Here is a 14,175-nt window from a genome sequence, read left to right on the forward strand (position 1 = left end):
CAGCATCATCAGCATGAGCAGCAGCATCAGCAGCAGCATCAGCAGCAGCATCAGCAGCAACATTATCAGCTTGAGCAGCAACATCATCAGCATGAGCAGCAGCATCAGCAGCAACAACATCAGCATGAGCATCAGCATGAGCAGCAGCAACAGCATCAGCATGAGCAGCAGCATCAGCAGCAACATCATCAGCATGAACAGCAGCATCAGCAGCAACATCATCAGCAGCATGAGCATCATCAGCAGTATCATGACGGAGGACGACTCTCTCTCCCCGTGTCTCTCTCCCCGTGTCTCCCTGTGTCTCCCCGTGTCTCCCCGTGTCTCCCCGTGTCTCTCTCCCAATGTCTCCCCGTGTCTCTCTCCCAATGTCTCCCCGTGTCTCCCTGCGTCTCTCTCCCCGTGTCTCTCCCTGTGTCTCCCTGTGTCTCTCCCTGTGTCTCCCCGTGTCTCTCTCCCCGTGTAGATGTGAGGGACCTGAAAGTGGGGGACATGATGGAGGATGACTCTCCCTCCCCGTGTCCCTCCCCGTGTCTCTCCCCGTGTCTCTCCCCGTGTCTCTCCCCGTGTCTCTTCCCGTGTCTCTCCCCGTGTCTCTCCCCGTGTCTCTTCCTGTGTCTCTCCCCGTGTCTCCCCCCGTGTCTCCCTGTGTCTCCCCGTGTCTCCCTGCGTCTCTCCCCGCGTCTCTCCCTGTGTCTTTCTGTGTCTCCCTGTGTCTCCCCGTGTCTCTCTCCCCGTGTCTGCCCGTGTCTCTCCCCGTGTCTCCCTGTGCCTTCCCGTGTCTCCCCCCGTGTCTCCCTCCGTGTCTCTCCCTGTGTCTCCCCCTGTGTCTCCCCCTGTGTCTATTCCTGTGTCTCCCCCGTGTCTCCCTGCGTCTCTCTCCCCGTGTCTCTCTCCCCGTGCCTTCCCGTGTCTCCCTGTGCCTTCCCGTGTCTCTTCCTGTGTCTCCCCCCGTGTCTCTCCCTCTGTCTCCCTGTGTCTCCCCCTGTGTCTCTTCCCGTGTCTCTTCCTGTGTCTCCCCCCGTGTCTCTCCCTGTGTCTCCCCCTGTGTCTCCCCCTGTGTCTCCCCCCGTGTCTCCCCCCGTGTCTCTCCCTGTGTCTCCCCCTGTGTCTCCCCCTGTGTCTCCCCCTGTGTCTCCCCCTGTGTCTCCCCCTGTGTCTCTTCCTGTGTCTCCCCCCGTGTCTCCCCCCGTGTCTCTCCCTGTGTCTCCCCCTGTGTCTCCCCCCATGTCTCTCCCTGTGTCTCCCCCCGTGTCTCCCTGTGTCTCCCCCCGTGTCTCTCCCTGTGTCTCCCCCCGTGTCTCCCCCTGTGTCTCTTCCTGTGTCTCCCCCCGTGTCTCTCCCTGTGTCTCTCCCCGTGTCTCTCCCCGTGTCTCTCCCTGTGTCTCTCCCCGTGTCTCCCCCTGTGTCTCCCCCCATGTCTCTCCCTGTCTCTCCCCGTGTCTCCCTGCGTCTCTGCCCCCGTGTCTGCGTGTAGACGTGAGGGACTTGATCGAGGTGGGCGACGTGACGGAGGACGACTCTCTCTCCCTGTGTCTCTCTCACCGTGTCTCTCTCACCGTGTCTCTCCCTGTGTCCCCCCGTGTCTCTCACCGTGTCTCTCCCCCCATGTCTCTCCCCCCGTGTCTCTCCCCCCGTGTCTCTCCCCGTGTCTCTCTCACCGTGTCTCTCCCCCCGTGTCTCTCCCCCCGTGTCTCTCCCCCCGTGTCTCTCCCCCCGTGTCTCTCTCACCGTGTCTCTCCCCCCATGTCTCTCCCCCCGTGTCTCTCCCCCCGTGTCTCTCTCCCCGTGTCTCTCTCACCGTGTCTCTCCCCCCGTGTCTCTCCCCCCGTGTCTCTCCCCCCGTGTCTCTCTCACTGTCTCTCTCCCCGTGTCTCTCCCCCCGTGTCTCTCCCCGTGTCTCTCTCCGTGTCTCTCTCTTTGTGTCTCCCCGTGTCTCTCTCACCGTGTCTCTCTCACCGTGTCTCTCCCCCCGTGTCTCTCTCACCATGTCTCTCCCCCCGTGTCTCTCTCACCGTGTCTCTCCCCCCATGTCTCTCTCCCCGTGTCTCTCCCCCCGTGTCTCTCCCCCCGTGTCTCTCCCCCCGTGTCTCTCTCACCGTGTCTCTCCCCCCGTGTCTCTCCCCCCATGTCTCTCTCACCGTGTCTCTCTCCCTGTGTCTCCCCGTGTCTCTCTCACCGTGTCTCTCCCTGTGTCTCCCCATGTCTCTCTCACCGTGTCTCTCCCCCCGTGTCTCTCTCCCCGTGTCTCTCCCCCCGTGTCTCTCCCCCCGTGTCTCTCCCCCCGTGTCTCTCCCCCCGTGTCTCTCCCCCCGTGTCTCTCCCCCCGTGTCTCTCTCACCGTGTCTCTCCCCCCGTGTCTCTCCCCCCGTGTCTCTCTCCCCGTGTCTCTCTCCCCGTGTCTCTCCCCCCGTGTCTCTCTCACCGTGTCTCTCCCACCGTGTCTCTCTCCCCGTGTCTCTCCCCCCGTGTCTCTCTCACCGTGTCTCTCTCACCGTGTCTCTCTCCCCGTGTCTCTCCCCCCGTGTCTCTCTCACCGTGTCTCTCTCACCGTGTCTCTCTCTCTCACCGTGTCTCTCCCCCCGTGTCTCTCCCCACGTGTACTCTCTCCCCGTGTCTCTCCCTCCGTGTCTTTCCCCCCGTGTCTCTCTCACTGTGTCTCTCCCTGTGTCTCTCCCCCCATGCCTCTCTCACCGTGTCTCTCCCCCGTGTCTCTCCCCCCGTGTCTCTCCCCCCGTGTCTCTCCCCCCGTGTCTCTCTCACCGTGTCTCTCCCCCCGTGTCTCTCTCACCGTGTCTCTCTCACCGTGTCTCTCTCACCGTGTCTCTCCCCCCGTGTCTCTCTCACCGTTTCTCTCTCACCGTGTCTCTCCCCGTGTCTCTCTCACCGTGTCTCTCCCCCCGTGTCTCTCTCACCGTATCTCTCTCACCGTGTCTCTCCCCCCGTGTCTCTCTCACCGTTTCTCTCTCACCGTGTCTCTCCCCCGTGTCTCTCCCCCCGTGTCTCTCCACCCGTGTCTCTCCCCCCGTGTCTCTCTCACCGTGTCTCTCCCCCCGTGTCTCTCCCACCGTGTCTCTCCCCCCGTGTCTCTCTCACCGTGTCTCTCCCCCCGTGTCTCTCTCACCGTGTCTCTCCCCCCGTGTCTCTCTCACCGTGTCTCTCCCCCCGTGTCTCTCCCCCCGTGTCTCTCTCACCGTGTCTCTCTCACCGTGTCTCTCCCCCGTGTCTCTCCCCCCGTGTCTCTCCCCTTCCCCCCGTGTCTCTCTTCTCCCTGTGTCTCCCCTTGTCTCTCTCACCGTGTCTCTCCCTGTGTCTCCCCGTGTCTCTCCCTGTGTCTCCCCGTGTCTCTCTCACCGTGTCTCTCCCTGTGTCTCCCCGTGTCTCTCCCCCCGTGTCTCTCCCCCCGTGTCTCTCCACCGTGTTTCTCACCCCGTGTCTCTCCTGTGTCTCCCCCTGTGTCTCTGTCTGCGTGTAGATCGAGGTGGGCGACGTGACGGAGGACGACTCTCTCTGCCTGGGCCCCAATGGTGGACTCATCTTCTGCATGGAGCACCTCGTGGCCAACCCCTCGTGGCTGGAGCTCGCCCTGGGCCAGGACGAGGACGACTACCTCCTCATAGACTGCCCCGGTGAGGACGACTATAGTGAGGGCGGGGGTGAGGACGACTATAGTTAGGGGGGGGGTGAGGACGACTATAGTGAGGGGGGTGAGAACGACTATAGTGAGGGGGGGGGGTGAGGATGACTATAGTGAGGGGGAAAGGACGACTATAGTGAGGGGGGTGAGGACGACTATAGTGAGGGGGGGGGGTGGGGACGACTTTAGTGAGGGGGGGTGAGGACGACTATAGTGAGGGGGGGGGGGGGGGGGGGGTGAGGGACGACTTTAGTGAGGGGGGGGTGAGGACGACTATAGTGAGGGGGGGGTGAGGACGACTATAGTGAGGGGGGGGTGAGGACGACTATAGTGAGGGGGGTGAGGACGACTATAGTGGGGGGGGGTGAGGACGACTATAGTGAGGGGGGGGGTGAGGACGACTATAGTGAGGGGGGGGGTGAGGACGACTATAGTGAGGGGGGTGAGACGACTATAGTGAGGGGGGGTGAGGACGACTATAGTGAGGGGGGGTGAGGACGACTATAGTGAGGGGGGTGAGGACGACTATAGTGAGGGGGGGGGGGGGGGGGGGGGTGAGGACGACTATAGTGAGGGGGTGAGGACGACTATAGTGAGGGGGTGAGGACGACTATAGTGAGGGGGGGGGGTGAGGACGACTATAGTGAGGGGGGGGTGAGGACGACTATAATGAGGGGGGGTGAGGACGACTATAGTGAGGGGGGGGGTGAGGACGACTATAGTGAGGGGGGGGTGAGGACGACTATAGTGAGGGGGGGTGAGGACGACTATAGTGAGGGGGGTGAGGACGACTATAGTGAGGGGGGGGGGTGAGGACGACTATAGTGGGGGGGGGGGGGGGTGAGGACGACTATAGTGGGGGGGGGGGTGAGGACGACTATAGTGAGGGGGGGGTGAGGACGACTATAGTGAGGGGGGGGGTGAGGACGACTATAGTGAGGGGGGTGATGACGACTTTAGTGAGGGGGTGAGGACGACTATAGTGAGGGGGGGGGTGAGGACGACTATAGTGAGGGGGGGGTGAGGACGACTTTAGTGAGGGGGGGTGAGGACGACTATAGTGAGGGGGGGGGTGAGGACGACTATAGTGAGGGGGGTGAGGACGACTATAGTGAGGGGGGGTGAGGACGACTATAGTGAGGGGGGTGAGGACGACTATAGTGAGGGGGGGGTGAGGACGACTATAGTGAGGGGGTGAGGACGACTATAGTGAGGGGGGGGGTGAGGACGACTATAGTGAGGGGGGGGGTGAGGACGACTATAGTGAGGGGGGTGAGGACGACTATAGTGAGGGGGGGTGAGGACGACTATAGTGAGGGGGGGTGAGGACGACTATAGTGAGGGGGGGGTGAGGACGACTATAGTGAGGGGGGTGAGGACGACTATAGTGAGGGGGGGGGTGAGGACGACTATAGTGAGGGGGGGTGAGGACGACTATAGTGAGGGGGGGGTGAGGACGACTATAGTGAGGGGGGGGTGAGGACGACTATAATGAGGGGGGGTGAGGACGACTATAGTGAGGGGGGGGGTGAGGACGACTATAGTGAGGGGGGGTGAGGACGACTATAGTGAGGGGGGTGAGGACGACTATAGTGGGGGGGGGGGGGGTGAGGACGACTATAGTGGGGGGTGAGGACGACTATAGTGAGGGGGGTGAGGACGACTATAGTGAGGGGGGGGGTGAGGACGACTATAGTGAGGGGGGTGAGGACGACTATAGTGAGGGGGGTGAGGACGACTATAGTGAGGGGGGTGAGGACGACTATAGTGAGGGGGGGGGTGAGGACGACTATAGTGAGGGGGGGGTGAGGTCGACTATAGTGAGGGGGGTGAGGAGACTTTAGTGAGGGGGGGGTGGAGGACGACTATAGTGAGGGGGGTGAGGACGACTATAGTGAGGGGGGTGAGGACGACTTTAGTGAGGGGGGGGTGAGGACGACTTAGTGAGGGGGGGTGAGGACGACTATAGTGAGGGGGGGGGGGGGGTGGAGGACGAATATAGTGAGGGGGGGGGTGAGGACGACTATAGTGAGGGGGGGGGTGAGGACGACTATAGTGAGGGGGGTGAGGACGACTATAGTGAGGGGGGGGGGGTGAGGACGACTATAGTGAGGGGGGGGGGGGTGAGGACGACTATAGTGAGGGGGGGGGTGAGGACGACTATAGTGAGGGGGGGTGAGGACGACTATAGTGAGGGGGGTGAGGACGACTATAGTGAGGGGGGGGGTGAGGACGACTATAGTGAGGGGGGGTGAGGACGACTATAGTGAGGGGGGTGAGGACGACTATAGTGAGGGGGGGTGAGGACGACTATAGTGAGGGGGTGAGGACGACTATAGTGAGGGGGGGTGAGGACGACTATAGTGAGGGGGGGGGTGAGGACGACTATAGTGAGGGGGGTGAGGACGACTATAGTGAGGGGGGTGAGGACGACTATAGTGAGGGGGGGGGGGGGGTGAGGACGACTATAGTGAGGGGGGGTGAGGACGACTATAGTGAGGGGGGTGAGGACGACTATAGTGAGGGGGGTGAGGACGACTTATAGTGAGGGGGGGGGGGTGAGGACGACTATAGTGAGGGGGGTGAGGACGACTATAGTGAGGGGGGGGGGTGAGGACGACTATAGTGAGGGGGGTGAGGACGACTATAGTGAGGGGGGGTGAGGACGACTATAGTGAGGGGGGTGAGGACGACTATAGTGAGGGGGAGGGGGTGAGGACGACTATAGTGAGGGGGGGGGGGGTGAGGACGACTATAGTGAGGGGGGGGGTGAGGACGACTATAGTGAGGGGGAGGGGGTGAGGACGACTATAGTGAGGGGGGGTGAGGACGACTATAGTGAGGGGGGGGGTGAGGACGACTATAGTGAGGGGGGGTGAGGAATGACTATAGTGAGGGGGGGGTGAGGACGACTATAGTGAGGGGGGGGTGAGGACGACTATAGTGAGGGGGGTGAGGACGACTATAGTGAGGGGGGGTGAGGACGACTATAGTGAGGGGGGGGGTGAGGACGACTATAGTGAGGGGGGGTGAGGACGACTATAGTGAGGGGGTGAGGACGACTATAGTGAGGGGGGTGAGGACGACTATAGTGAGGGGGGGGGTGAGGACGACTTTAGTGAGGGGGGTGAGGACGACTATAGTGAGGGGGGGTGAGGACGACTATAGTGAGGGGGGGGTGAGGACGACTATAGTGAGGGGGGGGGTGAGGACGACTATAGTGAGGGGGGGTGGAGGACGACTATAGTGAGGGGGGTGAGGACGACTATAGTGAGGGGGGGGGGTGAGGACGACTATAGTGAGGGGGGGTGAGGACGACTTTAGTGAGGGGGGGGGTGAGGACGACTATAGTGAGGGGGGTGAGGACGACTATAGTGAGGGGGGGGGGTGAGGACGACTATAGTGAGGGGGGTGAGGACGACTATAGTGAGGGGGGGGGGTGAGGACGACTATAGTGGGGGGGGGTGAGGACGACTATAGTGAGGGGGGGGGGTGAGGACGACTATAGTGAGGGGGGTGAGGACGACTATAGTGGGGGGGGGTGAGGACGACTATAGTGAGGGGGGGTGAGGACGACTATAGTGAGGGTGGGGGGTGAGGACGACTATAGTGAGGGGGGTGAGGACGACTATAGTGAGGGGGCGGTGAGGAACGACTATAGTGAGGGGGGGGGTGAGGACGACTATAGTGAGGGGGGGGTGAGGACGACTATAGTGAGGGGGGGTGAGGACGACTATAGTGAGGGGGGGGGTGAGGACGACTATAGTGAGGGGGGGGTGAGGACGACTATAGTGAGGGGGGTGAGGACGACTATAGTGAGGGGGGTGAGGACGACTATAGTGAGGGGGGGTGAGGACGACTATAGTGAGGAGGGGGGGTGAGGACGACTATAGTGAGGGGGGGGGTGAGGACGACTATAGTGAGGGGGGTGAGGACGACTATAGTGAGGGGGGGGTGAGGACGACTATAGTGAGGGGGGTGAGGACGACTATAGTGAGGGGGGTGAGGACGACTATAGTGAGGGGGGGGGTGAGTACGACTATAGTGAGGGGGGGGGTGAGGACGACTATAGTGAGGGGGGGTGAGGACGACTATAGTGAGGGGGGGGGTGAGGACGACTATAGTGAGGGGGGGTGAGGACGACTATAGTGAGGGGGGGTGAGGACGACTATAGTGAGGGGGGTGAGGACGACTATAGTGAGGGGGGGTGAGGACGACTATAGTGAGGGGGGGTGAGGACGACTATAGTGAGGGGGGGGGGTGAGGACGACTATAGTGAGGGGGGTGAGGACGACTATAGTGAGGGGGGTGAGGACGACTATAGTGAGGGGGGTGAGGACGACTATAGTGAGGGGGGTGAGGACGACTATAGTGAGGGGGGGTGAGGACGACTATAGTGAGGGGGTGAGGGACGACTATAGTGAGGGGGGGTGAGGACGACTATAGTGAGGGGGGGTGAGGACGACTATAGTGAGGGGGGTGAGGACGACTATAGTGAGGGGGGGTGAGGACGACTATAGTGAGGGGGGTGAGGACGACTATAGTGTGGGGGGTGAGGACGACTATAGTGAGGGGGGGGGGTGAGGACGACTATAGTGAGGGGGGGTGAGGACGACTATAGTGAGGGGGTGAGGACGACTATAGTGAGGGGGGGGGGTGAGGAAGACTATAGTGAGGGGGTGAGGACGACTATAGTGAGGGGGGGGTGAGGACGACTATAGTGAGGGGGGGGGGGTGAGGACGACTATAGTGAGGGGGGGGTGAGGAAGACTATAGTGAGGGGGGGGGTGAGGAAGACTATAGTGAGGGGGGTGAGGAAGACTATAGTGAGGGGGGGTGAGGACGACTATAGTGAGGGGGGTGAGGACGACTATAGTGAGGGGGGGGGTGAGGACGACTATAGTGAGGGGGGGGTGAGGACGACTATAGTGAGGGGGGTGAGACGACTATAGTGAGGGGGGGGGTGAGGACGACTATAGTGAGGGGGGGGGTGAGGACGACTATAGTGAGGGGGGTGAGGACGACTATAGTGAGGGGGGGTTGAGGACGACTATAGTGAGGGGGGTGAGGACGACTAGTGAGGGGGGTGAGGACGACTATAGTGAGGGGGGGTGAGTACGACTATAGTGAGTGGGGGTGAGGACGACTATAGTGAGGGGGGGGGGTGAGGACGACTATAGTGAGGGGGTGAGGACGACTATAGTGAGGGGGGTGAGGACGACTATAGTGAGGGGGGGTGAGGACGACTATAGTGAGGGGGGTGAGGACGACTATAGTGAGGGGGGGTGAGTACGACTATAGTGAGGGGGGGGTGAGGACGACTATAGTGAGGGGGGGGGGTGAGGACGACTTTAGTTGTATCTGGTGATTGCTGGTGGTTGCTGGTGATTGCTGGTGGTTGCTGGTGGTTGCGTGTGGTTGCTGGTGGTTGCTGGTGGTTGCTGGTGGTTGCATGTGGTTGCTGGTGGTTGCTGGTGGTTTGTTGGTGGTTGCTGGTGGTTGCTGGTGGTTGCTGGTGGTTGTTGGTGGTTGCTGGTGGTTGCTGGTGGTTGCTGGTTGTTGCTGGTGGTTGCATGTGGTTGCTGGTGGTTGCTCGTGGTTGCTGGTGATTGCTGGTGGTTGCATGTGGTTGCATGTGGTTTCTGGTGGTTGCTGGAGGTTCCGCGTGGTTGCTGGTGGTTGCTGGTGGTTGCTGGTGGTTGCTCGTGGTTGCTGGTTGTTGCTGGTGGTTGCTGGTGGTTGCTCGTGGTTGCTGGTGGTTGCTGGTTGTTGCTGGTGGTTGCTTGTGGTTGCTGGTGGTTGCTGGTGGTTGCTGGTTGTTGCTCGTGGTTGCTGGTGGTTGCATGTGGTTGCATGTGGTTTCTGGTGGTTGCTGGAGGTTCCGCGTGGTTGCTGGTGGTTGCTGGTGGTTGCTGGTGGTTGCTCGTGGTTGCTGGTGGTTGCTCGTGGTTGCTGGTGGTTGCTGGTTGTTGCTGGTGGTTGCTGGTGGTTGCTGGTGGTTGCTGGTGGTTGCTGGTTGTTGCTGATTGTTGCTCGTGGTTGCTGGTGGTTGCATGTGGTTGCTGGTGGTTGCTCGTGGTTGCTGGTGGTTGCATGTGGTTGCATGTGGTTTCTGGTGGTTGCTGGAGGTTCCGCGTGGTTGCTGGTGGTTGCTGGTGGTTGCTGGTGGTTGCTCGTGGTTGCTGGTGGTTGCTCGTGGTTGCTGGTGGTTGCTGGTGGTTGCTGGTTGTTGCTGGTGGTTGCTGGTGGTTGCTGGTTGTTGCTGGTGGTTGCTGGTGGTTGCTCGTGGTTGCTGGTGGTTGCTGGTTGTTGCTGGTGGTTGCTGGTGGTTGCTGGTTGTTGCTGATTGTTGCTCGTGGTTGCTGGTGGTTGCTGGTGGTTGCTGGTGGTTGTTGGTGGTTGCTGCTGGTTGCTCGTGGTTGCTCGTGGTTGCTGGTGGTTGCCGGTGGTTGCCGGTGGTTGCCGGTGGTTGCTGGTGGTTGCTGGTGGTTGCCGGTGGTTGCCGGTGGTTGCCGGTGGTTGCTGGTGGTTGCTCGTGGTTGCTGGTGGTTGTTGGTGGTTGTTGGTGGTTGCTGGTGATTGCTGGTGATTGCTGGTGGTTGCTGGTGGTTGCTGGTGGTTGCTGGTGGTTGCTGGTGGTTGTTGGTGGTTGTTGGTGGTTGCTGGTGATTGCTGGTGGTTGCTGGTGGTTGCTGGTGGTTGCTGGTGGTTGCTGGTGGTTGCTCGTGGTTGCTGGTGGTTGCTGGTGGTTGTTGGTGGTTGTTGGTGGTTGCTGGTGGTTGCTGGTGATTGCTGGTGATTGCTGGTGGTTGCTGGTGGTTGCTGGTGGTTGCTGGTGGTTGCGTGTGATTGCTGGTGGTTGCTGGTGGTTGCTGGTGGTTGCATGTGGTTGCTGGTGGTTGCATGTGGTTGCTGGTGGTTGCTGGTGGTTTGTTGGTGGTTGCTGGTGGTTGCTGGTGGTTGCTGGTGGTTGTTGGTGGTTGCTGGTGGTTGCTGGTGGTTGCTGGTTGTTGCTGGTGGTTGCATGTGGTTGCTGGTGGTTGCTCGTGGTTGCTGGTGATTGCTGGTGGTTGCATGTGGTTGCATGTGGTTTCTGGTGGTTGCTGGAGGTTCCGCGTGGTTGCTGGTGGTTGCTGGTGGTTGCTGGTGGTTGCTCGTGGTTGCTGGTTGTTGCTGGTGGTTGCTGGTGGTTGCTCGTGGTTGCTGGTGGTTGCTGGTTGTTGCTGGTGGTTGCTGGTGGTTGCTGGTGGTTGCTGGTGGTTGCTGATTGTTGCTCGTGGTTGCTGGTGGTTGCATGTGGTTGCTGGTGGTTGCTCGTGGTTGCTGGTGGTTGCATGTGGTTGCATGTGGTTTCTGGTGGTTGCTGGAGGTTCCGCGTGGTTGCTGGTGGTTGCTGGTGGTTGCTGGTGGTTGCTCGTGGTTGCTGGTGGTTGCTCGTGGTTGCTGGTGGTTGCTGGTTGTTGCTGGTGGTTGCTGGTGGTTGCTGGTGGTTGCTGGTGGTTGCTGGTTGTTGCTGATTGTTGCTCGTGGTTGCTGGTGGTTGCATGTGGTTGCTGGTGGTTGCTCGTGGTTGCTGGTGGTTGCATGTGGTTGCATGTGGTTTCTGGTGGTTGCTGGAGGTTCCGCGTGGTTGCTGGTGGTTGCTCGTGGTTGCTGGTGGTTGCTCGTGGTTGCTGGTGGTTGCTGGTGGTTGCTGGTTGTTGCTGGTGGTTGCTGGTGGTTGCTGGTTGTTGCTGGTGGTTGCTGGTGGTTGCTCGTGGTTGCTGGTGGTTGCTGGTTGTTGCTGGTGGTTGCTGGTGGTTGCTGGTTGTTGCTGATTGTTGCTCGTGGTTGCTGGTGGTTGCTGGTGGTTGCTGGTGGTTGTTGGTGGTTGCTGCTGGTTGGCTCGTGGTTGCTCGTGGTTGCTGGTGGTTGCCGGTGGTTGCCGGTGGTTGCCGGTGGTTGCTGGTGGTTGCCGGTGGTTGCCGGTGGTTGCTGGTGGTTGCTGGTGGTTGCTCGTGGTTGCTGGTGGTTGTTGGTGGTTGTTGGTGGTTGCTGGTGATTGCTGGTGATTGCTGGTGGTTGCTGGTGGTTGCTGGTGGTTGCTGGTGGTTGCTGGTGGTTGTTGGTGGTTGTTGGTGGTTGCTGGTGATTGCTGGTGGTTGCTGGTGGTTGCTGGTGGTTGCTGGTGGTTGCTGGTGGTTGCTCGTGGTTGCTGGTGGTTGCTGGTGGTTGTTGGTGGTTGTTGGTGGTTGCTGGTGGTTGCTGGTGATTGCTGGTGATTGCTGGTGGTTGCTGGTGGTTGCTGGTGGTTGCTGGTGGTTGCGTGTGATTGCTGGTGGTTGCTGGTGGTTGCTGGTGGTTGCATGTGGTTGCTGGTGGTTGCATGTGGTTGCTGGTGGTTGCAGCCAGGTGGAGCTGTACACTCACCTGCCCGTGATGAGGGAGCTGGTGGCTCAGCTGCAGCACCTGGGGATCCGCGTGTGTGGAGTTTTCCTCCTGGACTCACACTTCATGATGGAGGCCTTCAAGGTGACGCCAACTTCGGCGGTTGTGGTGGTGGTGGTTGTGGTGGTGGTGGTTGTGGTGGTGGTTGTTGTGGTGGTGGTTGTGGTGGTGGTGGTGGTGATGATGCTACTACTGGTGGTGATGATAGTGGTGATAGTGGTGATGGTGGTGATGGTGTTTGTAGTGATGATGGTGGTGTTTGTGGTGGTGATGATGGTGGTGATTATGATGGTGATGGTGGTGATGGTAGTGATGATGATAGTGGTGATGGTGGTGATGATGATAGTGGTGATGGTGATGGTAGTGATGATGATAGTGGTGATGGTGGTGATGATGATAGTGGTGATGGTGATGATGGTGATGATGGTGGTGGTGTTTGTGGTGATGGTGGTGGTGATTATGATGGTGGTGATGGTAGTGATGATGATAGTGGTGATGGTGATGATGGTGATGATGGTAGTGATGGTGGTGATGGTGGTGATGGTAGTGATGGTAGTGATGATGATAGTGGTGATGGTGGTGATGATAGTGGTGATGGTGATGATGGTGGTGATGATGATTGTAGTGATGATGGTGGTGGTGTTTGTGGTGATGGTGGTGGTGATTATGATGGTGGTGATGGTAGTGATGATGATAGTGGTGATGGTGGTGGTGGTGATTATGGTAGTGATGGTGGTGATGTTGGTGATGGTGGTGATGGTAGTGATGGTGGTGATGGTAGTGATGATGATAGTGGTGGTGATGGTGATGATGGTAGTGATGGTGATGATGGTATTGATGGTGGTGGTGGTGATGGTGATGATGGTGGTGATGATGGTGGTGGTGGTGATGATGGTGATGTTAAGCTTACCATTCTGTCGGTCTCCATCTCCCCGTGTGTCTCTGTCTCCCCGTGTGTCTCTGTGTATCTCTCTGTCTCTGTGTCTCTGTGTGTCTCCCCGTGTCTCTGTGTGTCCTTGTGTGTGTCTCTGTGTGTCTCTTGTCTCCCCGTGTGTCTCTGTCTCCCCGTGTGTCTCTGTGTATCTCTCTGTCTCTGTGTCTCTGTGTGTCTCCCCGTGTCTCTGTGTGTCCTTGTGTGTGTCTCTGTGTGTCTCTTGTCTCCCCGTCTGTCTCTGTCTCCCCGTGTGTCTCTGTCTCCCCGTGTGTCTCTGTGTATCTCTCTGTCTCTGTGTCTCTGTGTGTCTCCCCGTGTCTGTGTGTGTCTTTGTGTGTGTTTCTTGTCTCTCCGTGTGTCTCTGTCTCGCCGTGTGTCTCTGTCTCCCCGTGTGTCTCTGTGTGTCTCTGTGTGTGTCTCTGTGCGTGTGTGTCTGTGTGTCTCTATGTCTCCCTGTCTCCCCGTGTGTCTCTGTGTATCTCTCTGTCTCTGTGTGTGTCTCTGTGTATCTCTCTGTCTCTGTGTGTGTCTCTGTGTGTCTCCCCGTGTCTCTGTGTGTGTCTTTGTGTGTGTTTCTTGTCTCCCCGTGTGTCTCTGTCTCCCCGTGTGTCTCTGTCTCCCCGTGTGTCTCTGTGTGTCTCTGTGTGTGTCTCTGTGTGTCTCTGTGTGTGTCTCTGTGTGGTGGTGGTGATGGTGGTGATGATGGTGGTGATGATGGTAATGATGATGGTAGTGATGATGGTAGTGGTGGTGATGGTGATGATGGTGATGGTGATGATGGTGTTGATGATGATGGTGATGATGGTGGTGGTGATGGTGGTGATGGTAGTGATGATGATAGTGGTGATGATGGTGTTGATGATGATGGTGATGATGGTGGTGGTGGGTGATGGTGGTAGTGATGATGATAGGATGATGATGGTGATGATGGTGGTGGTGGTGATGATGATGATGGTGATGATGGTGGTGGTGATGGTGATGATGGTGATGATGGTGGTGGTGATGGTGATGATGGTGATGATGGTGTTGATGATGATGGTGATGATGGTGGTGGTGATGGTGGTGATGGTAGTGATGATGGTGGTGGTGGTGGTTGTGGTGGTGGTGGTGGTGATGGTGGTGGTGATGGTAGTGATGATGGTAGTGATGATGGTGGTGATGATGGTAGTGATGGTAG

The 14,175-nt window shown here is 59.1% G+C and overlaps 1 protein-coding gene across 1 annotated transcript in view; it reads left to right on the forward strand.

Moving 5' to 3' along the window:
- The window catches only part of GPN3 (GPN-loop GTPase 3), a 34,079-nt gene that overhangs the window by 9,827 nt on the left and 10,077 nt on the right, over positions 1-14,175 (forward strand). The window contains exons 3-5 of the mRNA XM_076059234.1: positions 1,478-1,497; positions 3,482-3,629; positions 12,024-12,148. Of these exons, the coding sequence (XP_075915349.1) occupies positions 1,478-1,497; positions 3,482-3,629; positions 12,024-12,148 (293 nt within the window). The remainder of the gene's footprint in view (positions 1-1,477; positions 1,498-3,481; positions 3,630-12,023; positions 12,149-14,175) is intronic.

This window comes from Petromyzon marinus (genome assembly GCF_048934315.1).
Source record: "Petromyzon marinus isolate PM22_M1 ecotype Great Lakes invasive population chromosome 84 unlocalized genomic scaffold, UKy_Petmar_22M1.pri1.0 chr84_unloc.6, whole genome shotgun sequence".
Classification (NCBI taxonomy): Eukaryota; Metazoa; Chordata; class Hyperoartia; order Petromyzontiformes; family Petromyzontidae; genus Petromyzon; species Petromyzon marinus.